This window comes from Vollenhovia emeryi, unplaced genomic scaffold (assembly GCF_000949405.1).
Source record: "Vollenhovia emeryi isolate VEMERY1.0 unplaced genomic scaffold, V.emery_V1.0 DF939215.1, whole genome shotgun sequence".
In the NCBI taxonomy this organism is placed as follows: domain Eukaryota; kingdom Metazoa; phylum Arthropoda; class Insecta; order Hymenoptera; family Formicidae; genus Vollenhovia; species Vollenhovia emeryi.
Window position 1 is genome coordinate 537,998 of NW_011967151.1, and position 11,748 is coordinate 549,745.

Genomic DNA, 11,748 nt, shown 5'->3' on the forward strand with positions numbered 1-11,748 from the left:
AAAGAAGGGAATCGAATCATCGAACACGATGATTCTCTCGCCAAGGTGAACGGACACCGTAGAACTCGCTGCAACGAGTGTGGTCTCTCTCCCCATCTCCTCCTCCTCCACCTCTCTCTCTCTCTCGCTCTCTCTCCCTTTTCGACGGTTTGTTCTCTCTTTCCCTTAAACCCCGACCGGATATTTTTAACAAGCGGTTCGTGCCGAGACGAAACAATGCGCATCCCGCTCGGTTTGCGCGAGGCGTCCGTACGCGCGCGAGCGATAACGTGCACCGTTGCGGAGAACGCGCTTTCCCACGAAGGGCCCATCGCGGCGGGAAGAAACGCGCTTTTCCCCAGACGCCGAGCTGCAGGGATTCTCTTATAGTCTTAGAACTTCGCATTGACAACTCGCGTTTTTCCCCGGCCATCCCAACCCAACGTTGCGCGTCGAGGAGACCGGAGTCGACTCGCGGCGCGAGATTCTTTTCATTTATTCTCTCGAGTCATGGAACTTTTCTCACTCTCTCTCTCTCTCTCCCTCCCTTTTTTTCTTTCATCCCGGATTCACCCGGGAATATGGAAACGGCGCGCGACGCGGCGACGCCTACGCCGGTATGCCGGATTCCACTCGCGAAATAAAAGCGTCGCGACGATAGCGGCGGCGACGGCGCGACGAAAATCGTCCGGGAAACCAGACGGTGGAAGCACCCCAGAGCCGATCTATCGCTCCGCTGCGTCGGGATTCCGATGCATCCGGGATCTGGATGCAGCTGCGAGAGACGCAGGAGAACGGAAGAGAGAGAGAGAGAGAGGGAGAGAGAGAGAAGCGAAAAGGAGAGCGAGGGGGCCGTAAACGCGGCCGCGCTTCGACGGATCCACCGGCGGGATTGGAGCGATAGCGGGCGGGCGCGCCGTTTCTCGAAAACCGGAACAATACGTCGTGTAGACGCCTCCGGGGGCAGCGAGGAGAAAAAGGCTAGGGGTGGCGTGTGTTACTCGTAAAATATGGAACCCCATAAAGACCAGAGCCGTGTGCCGCGTCGGCGAAAAGACGCCGTGCGACGATCGTGACTCCGGAATTTCCTCCGTCGTCCCCCGCTCCCGCGCGCTCCAGCCTTTCTTTCTCGCCGTCTCTCACCGCCTTTACAATCCAAAGAGATCTTTGATCTCCGGAATAGATGTTTTATTCTATTCGCGCAGGAGCCGGCCTAAAACCGATTGAATTTAACGCGGCCGCTTTAAGCCACGAATTTATTTATTATCCTCCCGCGCTCGATAATCGTATTAAATACGACATCGCGATGCTGCGGACGTCATCGCAAATCGTTCTAAACGAATAGCCCCCGGCTGTTGCCGGAGAGCCTTGCTTTGAGCAGCGAAGCGGTGTGACAAGCACGCGCGACATTCGATTACGCAAAGTGCGGAAGTGTACCCCGCCGACTCGAGTTGAAAGCGCCGGTGACCAAGTTTCCCGCGTGTAAATCCTTTCGCACTTCGGGACCGACTGGCTCTCATTTCGTCTCAATTCCCAACGAGAATCGAACTTGAGCCGCCGAAATTCCTGGGATATCCGGTCAATTTTCGACGATCGCCGCGGGCTAAAGGACACGCGGAACCGCGCTCGGCGGTGCATAGAGAGCGGTCAGACGCATTGGCAGTTTAAGATAGTTAGGCTGCCACGTTGAAAGTAGCGGTAGTTTGAGATAGTTAGCGACCACGATGAATTTCCGCGCCGAGCCAATGGTTATATAGACGTACGTACATGAGAACGACAGTCCTCGGAGAGGAAAAGTTATAGGTGTACCTGAGACATTTTGAGACCGTCTCTGCGATTTACCGGGCGATCGATGCGCGACACGCGCGATACCAAGTAGAAATTGAAAAAAAATTAACGAATAAACGTTCAGCGCATTACGATTAGCCCAAGTTCCGTCAATTTCAAGTAAGAGTCAAGACAAAAGATCAGGGTAAGAGGCGCGTACAGTCGAAAGAGCAATTAACGATCGCGATTAGCGATCCACATCGACTGGATGCCACCGAATGGCTTATTGAGTCGATCTAATCGCTAAAGCCACTTTCCCATAATCCGTGCGCCGGCAACGGAAATCTGCATCGTGCATAATTGAATGCGATACATCACACGGAGACGATATGATGCGTGGGCGGCGATGCCGAAACACCGCTGCGGATATAGTTGGTAATAATCTATCGCCCGCACAGATCGGTGTGTCACGCGAGCTGTTTTCGCGATTATCTAGGGACACGTTCAGTTGCCTGGAAGGCGACAAGAAACCTGCACCGCGTGTAATTGAATTCGATACAATGCGGCCAACTACCAGTCTCGCCCGAACTCGGGGGGGCTGTCTTGCTCTCGCGCTGGCGCGCCATACACTACCGCGAATTAATTTCGCCGTTAATGAGAATTGATCGCCCGCGTATCCGCTGCACGCAGTTGCCATCCGACTTTTCCGATATCAAGGAGAAGCGACCGGACCGGTCCAAGTGTCATGGAAATGCAATGGAAATTGCACGTAGAAACGTAATCGTCGCCCACGCATCGTGTAACATAACGCGGTGATAAACGATCAATGTTATCAAATTATTAAATGTTAATCATCGAGTTGGCACAATTTTATCAGTTCAACATTTAAAACATTAATAAACCACGTCATTTTATCTAGAAATTAGTTCAATGGTCACGAAGCGCGGAACGTTTCCTTTTTATTTTTTTTTACTTTCTCCTTTTACGGATCAGCATCTGAATGTGTTCGAGCTAAATATTCCACATTTCAGAATTTCCCGGCGCTCCCGCGTAATATTTTTAAATGCCGCACCGGGCATAATTTATTCAGCTCGCCGACTGCGAGCGCGCGTACGTGCAGCTGCACGGCAAACTACCAGTTCTATCAGTATGTCATGCGAACTGTTTTCGAGGCTATCTGAAGTCATGCTGGTCGCGAATACAGATTTGCATCGGGCGTAATTGGATCCTATACGCCGTTGCTTGCTAAGGCCAACAGGCTATCGGTGCTGGTGTCCGCAAACACGACCCAATCGAGCTATCACCACGACCTTCGGTGTACTTAGATCGATACATATTACTACGTCCCACCTAAAGAGATCGCGAAGACCTAGGTACAATCATATCCGTGAGAAAGACTCGGCTAAACTCCGATTTAGTGGAAACAAAAGGATGAAATTCTAAAAGAAACAATCAAAAATAAGACATGCTTACAAATGGAGTCGACGCTCGTTTTTAGCAATAGCGTTGTATGAGCAAAAGAATGGCCAATTCGGGAGAGCCAGAAAATTTAATAATCTTAAGATATGCTTTTGCGAATTTGCGCGATACTCGAAAGGCCTCGTAAAAGTTTCCCCCTCCGAGGGGGAAACCGCTGACCAGAATCTTGTACACCAATGCCCACTAATGCCCAGCGGGCATTACTTTATCTTATTTCATATCTTTATAATGCCCCAACTAATGCCGAAAAATTGCCTAGCAATGCCCAGTAATGCCGCAAATCTGTACACCACAGTGCCTGAGCGGTTTCCCCTCGTAAAACTCTATCTATTTCCAAGCAGGATCATGAATAATTAGTGGAATACCGATACAAACGCATCCGGGATGTAAACGAGCGGGAATCAATTCGCGGGACTGGATAATGAAGGTTCAGAGAAGCATCTCATTGGCTGAGGAATCGAACGCAAACTTAGACGAAAAATGAGCTCCTGCCCTACGGATTCTCTGCTCTATTATCCTATAAATGCTACTCGCGGGCACGCGGCTCGCCGGGCCAAGTATTTGACAAGCAACAACCATTACGAGCAAAGATTATCCGTAAATATTTTCGCGAGCGGCGAGTCAGCTCTCCGGGGCGCTGCCCGGTTTCTATTAGCCGCCGTTTCTCGGTTCATCGGCTCGCTTGAAATTGGAAATGGTCGTCGATGGTAACCCGGCTCTCTTAATTCTCGGGGTCTTCCCTCCGTAGCGAAGGAGGAACGAAACCGGTTATTTGCAACCTTCGTTCGTCCGTGGCGGAGGTACATATTCGCGCGGCGCGTCGATTTCCGATCATTTCCAGAACGAGACAGCGGCCCGATTACGTGATTCACGGAAGCTAAGTATCTACAGCGGGGTTCGAAGGCAATGCGAACCCGTTATCTCTTCGCCGTTTCTTCATTTTCCGATACGTCTTTTCCCCGTTCTTTATTTCTCCCGCCGCGAATTACGGAATTCTCTCCGGAGGATTCCTTTCATTTTTGCAGGCTTTTGACTAAACTTGAAATATATTCTCCCATACGCCACCAAGAGACCTCGTGTTCCCTGGATCTACGAACTAAAGTATAGCGCCCCGACATTTCGCTACTACGTCATCGATTTATCGAGGAAAAGACGCCAGTGTTTCATAGCAATTTGCTCCAATTGTTCTTAACCATTTGTGAGCGTACGATTGACTTTTTTGCTGTCAACAATTTTATCGGCGTAACTGAGAGAACGGCGAGTGCGCCGTTGGATTATGGACACAAGGTATTATGACGCCGCGTTTTCGCCTGCGAATCGTAAAATTTTATTTCGGCGCCGAGCGCGCCGAACCATACGTCTGCGGCTGTAAAAAAGAGTGGCCGGTCGATCGACCGACTGAATAAAGTCCGCGAAAATGGGCCTCGATATCTCCGTGTTTGGAAATAGTTTGTCGAATCGATTCGGAACTAAAACTAACCCCCCGGCGAGAACCGTCCGGGCGATTTTTGTCGCAGCAACAAGTTGCCGGGCGGAATCGTTCGCCCCGCGTCGCGCCGGCGAGAGAGAGGCAAGAAACGCATTATTGTAATGTCGTCGACGGGACGAGCGCCAGCTTTCATTCAATACTGACATCGGAAAGTCTGTACGCGAGCTAATGTCCCCTGTGAACAATTTTTTCGTAGCGCTATGCATAGAGAGGCGCGATGTAAAAGCGCTCGATCCGCGAGCCACTCATAACAACACCCATGTCCCATGATAAGCTTGCGCCGCTTCAGAGATTCCATTTTCTTTGGGAAATTTGTAAATTACCGGGTAATCAATCCAGAAAATTCTTTGACTTCAAGTGCACTGGCGGTGACATCGAGTATTTATATTTAAAACGGTTGATATTTTAAATAGACCACATTAAGAGAGGCGGAATTGGTTTGAGATGCTGGTTGGTAAGACAAATGGAAGAAAATATGTTCTGTATGCTAAAATTTGTTCCGATTAAGTTTGTGCACTAATGGGAGGTACGTGTCTCCCAGAAGTAACGTGTCTGTTTAAAGATTAATACCATTATCCTGTTCTGCGATGTATACCATCTCTGATATCAGTAGTACCCTTCATCGTTGACATAGACTGATAACGAAGAACACGATGGAGTTCAACTATACGACGTACATGTGAACACACACACCATGCGATTCCGCCACGATTTATAAGTAACATTGACACTTCTCGATACACACTCATTGTAAAGACTATGTTGCGCTATCTCATAACGTCGGATTTTATGTTTTGGACCGAGTATGTTTAATTTATTGCTGAAGAGGGTCACTTTCGCAGACCGAAGCGTGCAATTGTGTTCTGAGATTATGTGGTTTTTTTAGATTAAAAATCTGTTAATACCAATGCGGTATATATAAAAAAATTGTTTACACCATTTTCAACGGGTGACGGCTCACATTGCCTAAACGTTCTCTAATATTGCTTTCGTTGATTTAAGTTGCGATATAATTCAGTGATGCAGCGATTGACTTTTAGAGAGTGTAAATCTTCGAAAAGAGTAATCGCCAGGGTTGGGAGGTAACTCGTTACATGTAACGAAGTTACAGTTACTCCTTCTTGGTGACTCTAACTTAACTTCGTTACTTTCTCTCCATCTGTAACTTAACTCAGTTACATTTTTTTCGAAAACTAGTAACTAATTTAATAGTTACATTAATAGTTACTTTACATATACTTTAAACCTCCACAGATCGCGCTAAGCATAAACGCCTTTATCGACGCTTTACAACCCAAATGCAGATTTGATCTTTTTATTTTCATCGCAAGAAAGTAACGGTTCGTTACTTTTTGAGTAACTGCAACTGTAACGCGTTACTTCTCAGAATTGGTAACTCGTAACTACACTGAAAAAAATTTCTGGTTGAATATGGACGAATCAGATAATTCCTTTAGGATTTACCAGAATTCCTTTAGCATTTACCAGAATTCCTGTAATCCTACAGAAATTCTGGTAAATCCTAAAGGAATTCTGGTAAATCCTAAAGGAATTATCTGATTCGTCCATATTCAACCAGAAATTTTTTTCAGTGTAGATACTTTTATAAAGTAACTTTCCCAACCCTGGTAATCGTCCTATATTTCATTATAACATCGGTCGAAATTTTCTGACAGAAATATTACGTAATGTATATTGATAGCCTGTATATGACACATAATACCCCTCATTGAGAATATTCCTTTAAATAGACGTAGAACATACGGGTAGCGTAGCCAACTGCATGCGACGCGGCGAGTTAATACGATTGACCGAGCGGAATGCGAGCTGATCGGAACCGTTGACAGCAACGTTCACGCGCCGGTTCCGATAATAATCTCACCTCTTCGTCAAACGAGGCCGCGTTATTCAGCGGTAGAAGGCGAACACGAGCGACGTCGTTTTCTCGGCGCCGCCGCCGGGCTCTCACGCTCGGCTTCTTCCGCGTGGCGAGCCCCGCACAGCCTTGCTCGCCCCTTTCACTCTTTTCCTTCTTTTTTTTCGTACAATATTCACGCTAAGTCCCGTTGAACTCCATTCATATCGGGCGCCGTGCAGTAGCAGCAGCAGCAGGTGTTGCTGGCGCGGCAGATATAAATACGGATCGCACGCTAGTAGGTATTACACCTAAGGGCTCTTAACCTATGGATTATGACCCACGCCCGTGGGTCGACATGATCTTTTAATAGAGTGGAATTTCCTCCTACGCACCGGCCGTCGTGATTCAGCACGTCGGCCGGTCGACGCAATGAAAAATGCTGATCCGGCCGACTCGCCTCGCGAAGCGAGCTCTTCCGAGGCTGAATCCCAGCAAATCGGGAAGGAACTTATGCATCACCGGTCAAAGATGCCGAAGAAGAATAGATAGTCAATATCCAATAATATTAAAACGCGATCGGAGAGTCTTAGGATCTAAGAGATTGAATAAAACTTTTATGCTCTCGGCGTGTTAAATCGCTGACTGAAGAATTCTCTGCTATCCACCACACATTACTGATATCCGTTACGTCTGCTATATCGCTTAATCTACGAGTTTAAGTAACTGAGAAAACGTCCACCTCCGCGCGCTCCGCCGAATGGTTTAATCGACTAGAATGTGCCGATTGGAAATCGTAATCGCGATGCCGAAGATTTATCCGCGCGCGGAAAAAGGCCAAGGACCGCTGAGGAGACTGCGCTGGTAGACAAAGGGGTACCTCGAAGCTCCTCCGTCTAACCGAAATCACGTCATTGACCGAAGAGCAAGAGGGAGGGAGAGAGAGAGAGAGAAAAGAGCCGTGCTGTCGCGTCTGCCATGACGCACGTTGCGTACACGCGTACGCACGCGAACATCCCACGCGCGTGTGCGTGCGTGAGAGTGCTTCGTGGCGTAGACGTCGCGCCGGACTCAGTTCCCTCGCCTAAGCGGGGGCGAAGTAATGAGAAAGAGCCCGGCATATGGAAGGTATACCGCGTGGAAGCTAACTCCGCATCGTTTATTCGCAATCCTCTGAAAAGATACGCTACTCCGCTGGACGAGCCGCGAGAGCCAACGCGCGCGTACAAAATCGCCCTCTCAACACTTAATTTAATTTCGACGAAATGACTCGTGACTCATCTCGCGCATGGGAAATGAGGAGGAAATGTACACCCATATAAACGATGGCTGGTTCGATAGCCAATTCTAATGATTCACATCGCGATGATTCACGGAGAGATCCGTCCGCCGCGGGCGGAGGCCCATTCTGGCTGCAGCTCGCGTTTAACAATCGAATTACGAGCGGATGTAACGAGGGCTAATGCGTCCCTTCTTATTTTGCGCGGATCGTTAAATCGTCACGGCTTTTCGCACTGTCACGACGTTTACGACTAAATTTACGCGACGGTATTGGATTATCGCGTTAATTAATGACACTGTAAAAAAAAATGCGCAGTGCAGCGGCGCTGACGTTCGCCCCCCGGTAATACCCTTTTACTCGCTCCATTATCCGCGATTTATTAAGTATCCGAACGTTATTTAACGTTATCGCGCCATTAAATTTTTACGCGCGTTTACGCCGATACGGCAATCAAAATCCGAAGCACCTGTCGAAGGATCGTTCGTTTTCATTCCGGCCGCGCGGAAATTTATTCGGCTCGCAAGCGGGACTTCGACGAGGGACGGGAACGGCAAACGCAACTTCGCGATCGCCATGAATTTCGGATAAGGACGGGGAAAAAATGCAGGCTAATGAGAGTTTAGGCGTCGCTTCGCAACTTGCCGTTCGCGCAATTTAATTACGGCCACGTGGAAGAAGTTAATGAAGTAAATAACCGCCGGTTTCATACATTATTCAACCGAGTTAGAAACATCTCGCACGCCCGATTTACGAACTTTTCTGCCCTTCTGCCCCTCCCCTGTCCCCGCCGTCTCCCTCGCCTCCTGTTACCACCCGGAAAAGTTCTCACGACTGCATACATCGCTGAGCCCCGGCGATCGGTTTACCACCTGGGCGAAATGCAACTTGGCCGTGTGCACCGACCACCCGCGCAAATCGCTTCGAAATTTCGTGCGCGCGGGAAGAAAACGCCGTAGCTCCCGGCTCGGTATTCCCAAAACTTTCGATTGTTCGCGGGAGCGTCCACGTAACTGTCCAAGAGACGAGATCGCACTCGAGCCCGCAATCATTTTCCTCGCGTTTCCTCACCGGCCCTCAAAATCCTTCCCGTTTCTCCAATCGTCCGTGTTTTCATTTTTACTACCGCGCAATTGACTATTATGGAATTCTCTCGATTTACCGTCTACAATAATGCCCGGCGATCAATTACTTCGGAATCGAAGGTAAATAAAGAGGTAAGCGCGAAAAATAACGACAAACAGATTTCGCCACTTCGCTACGAAAAATTGGATTTGCAGTCATCGCTGATATCATGTTGGGATATGGAGGGATTAAATGACGTTGAAATGAACAAGTATCGCCGAGTGGGCAGGTCCGCCGATCATGTCGAACCGTGAATCTGATGCGGAAAAAAAATCGAGCGAGGTGACGTATGACAGAAGTGTCACTCCAAAACATAATCGATTTTCTGCGGCTCTATCGAAAAAAAAATTGTGCAAGCGACAGTTCTAATAACGGGAAATGAAATATCCCGAAAATAGAGAAAAATTAAGTTTCAATGATACAAAATATGATATATAATATAAACAAAATATGTAATAAAATATCAAATATAATGTAGAAAAAAAAGAAAAGTAGCGGGTTTACGTGTGGCTCGTGTCTGATATTTCCACGCTGTTGTAGTAGCGAAATAAATTAAACAGCGGGTATATTTGTGTAAATATAATGCGCGTCTCTCTCTCTCTCTCTTTTTGATTTTTTCCAAACTTATTGTGCCCGCGTCGTTATTTTATTCATTGTTGAAATTAAAATTTGATATATGCATAGGGAACGTCGAAAAAATACATCACCATCCGACATTTCGACATTTCCGATAATTTCGACAGTAACATTCGCCAAGAGTTTTTATCTCGTTAGGAGGGAATCGTCTACACCATTGTACCGAGCATCGATCGCGTTGTTAATTTAATTCGATGATTCACGCAAATACTTGTCGCTTTCGTCGCGTTCGTCGCACCTTACCGTACGTCTCTCGACAGACAGAACGCGAGAGCGAACGCGGAGAGCGCCGAGTGCGAAAGCCGACGACGCATCGGGACGATCGAATTGAAAAGGGCAATCGGTTTCGCGATGCCATCGCGGTGCACGTTGCACAATCGTCGGCAGCGAGCGCTCCGCGCTGCATTGCGAGTTTCCGTCGGGCCGCATTCGCGGCGTTACTGCCATTTAAACGCGACTCTCTCGCGCGCGCACGCTCGTTGCCGCGTGACGGTTCAAGGACGCGCGTATGCCGTGGCGCGTATCCGCGTTACGTGACGGCGCGCTCCGGCCGGAATCGGCACGATCTGCTCGCCTTTACCTGGGACAAGTCGGAGTCGTCGCGTATCTTGGCGTCCATGGTCACCTGGCTGGCGCGGATCCTCGCGACGGCGAGCGCCGCGGCGAACAGGATTGCCAGCATCGTCGTCCCTCGCGGCGGACGCGGCAGCTCCCTCGGGATTAGGCACACGGGACAATTTCACCAATCACTCGCGAATAACGAGTTCACCCACGCGTCACGCGGACGATCCCGGATGATCTGTCGCCGGGCGATCGATCACCGATAGATCATCGAGAGTACGCAAGGCTCGATCGCGCTCGCGCGAGGCCGCTCCGGAAGTTCTCCACGGACGGACACCGCGCGCTCGGAAACAGAAAAATTCACGCGCGTGCAATCGCGCGAGTGCGTGTCGATTGACAAACGAGCGACCGTCTCTCTCGCTTTCTCCCCCTCTCTCTCTCTCTCTCTCTCTCACCCCGTTCTCTCCTCAATCCTTTCCTCGCCGCACTCTTTCCGCTCGACGTGTCAACGATACGGAGGATAGCGCGGTACTGCGCCCTCTCCATGCCTGGACCCCTCTTACACCCCACCACCCGCGACGAGTCTTCGGCATGGCCTGCCCGCAGCCGAGTTTCCCCCTCCAGTCACGCACCCCTCCCGCGCGTGCGACCGCCGCGAGAACACGTGACGTCACCCGCCTTTTCCTACGCCGCGATCGCGCCGCGCCGCGCCGCTCGTGGATCATGACACTTTAATTCGACCTGATACAGCTGCTCCGATTTTTCGTGGAGATAAAATCCCGAACGGAAATTGAATATCAAACAGGTTGCGTTCGGCAGCGGCGCGCGCGCGCGCGCGCACATTTGGCGTGCGTGACGGTGGCGCGTGCCGAGATACGGTCTTTCCTTAACAAGAATAGCTACGGATTAAATAACTTTTACGTATCTTGTCCATTCGATTCGATCACTTCACGCGGACCTTATTTCGGCAGAGTCTCCGAGTATCGAGCGAGCTCTAGCGAAATGCTCAAGCGCCGAGATCTTCCGCGTCGCGGGAAATTACAACGTCTAATTAAATTTCGGGGGGAAAAAAATGATCCCGATTTGAAACGAAGCACGTCGTCTTTGCGCTCTCGTCGCCGAGTAATTTTTAATTTCATGTTAATCTGAAATCGGCGATGAAACGAGAGAAGCGGGTCAAATAGTAAGAGACCGGCGGATAAAGTTCTTGATTACAATTCAGGCTTTAATATGATTCGTTGTTTGAGCCGATGATGGTCGAATAAAGTTTCCCGCGCTCGTCGAATGCCTTCCTTCGCGGTACCGGCAGTAAAGATAATGTGGCTACATTCTTTAGTCTAGACGAGTTAAGTAAGTGAATTGAATTACGTTTTTCAGAGCGTAAGTCCGGGCTGTAAGTCCTATAACTTATAATTTAAAGGGATACCGCTACAAGATAGAATAGTTGGCCGGATTGTACTCTACGTTCCCGGGTAAAGTTCTCACTGTTTACTTTCTCTCTGCTTTCAAATAAATTCTATATAAACGATACAAATTAGATTTGCGCTATAGAAATGAACGTTGGGGACGCGCGAAATG

The 11,748-nt window shown here is 48.9% G+C and overlaps 1 protein-coding gene across 2 annotated transcripts in view; it reads right to left on the reverse strand.

Annotated features, from left to right (window-relative positions):
- Positions 1–10,755, reverse strand: part of LOC105560981 (fasciclin-1) — a 274,172-nt gene extending 263,417 nt beyond the window's left edge. For both annotated transcript variants that reach the window (XM_012010571.1, XM_012010572.1), the window contains exon 1: positions 10,190–10,755. In XM_012010571.1, the coding sequence (XP_011865961.1) occupies positions 10,190–10,291 (102 nt within the window). In that variant the 5' untranslated portion in view covers positions 10,292–10,755. The remainder of the gene's footprint in view (positions 1–10,189) is intronic.
- Positions 10,756–11,748: the final 993 nt, after the last annotated feature.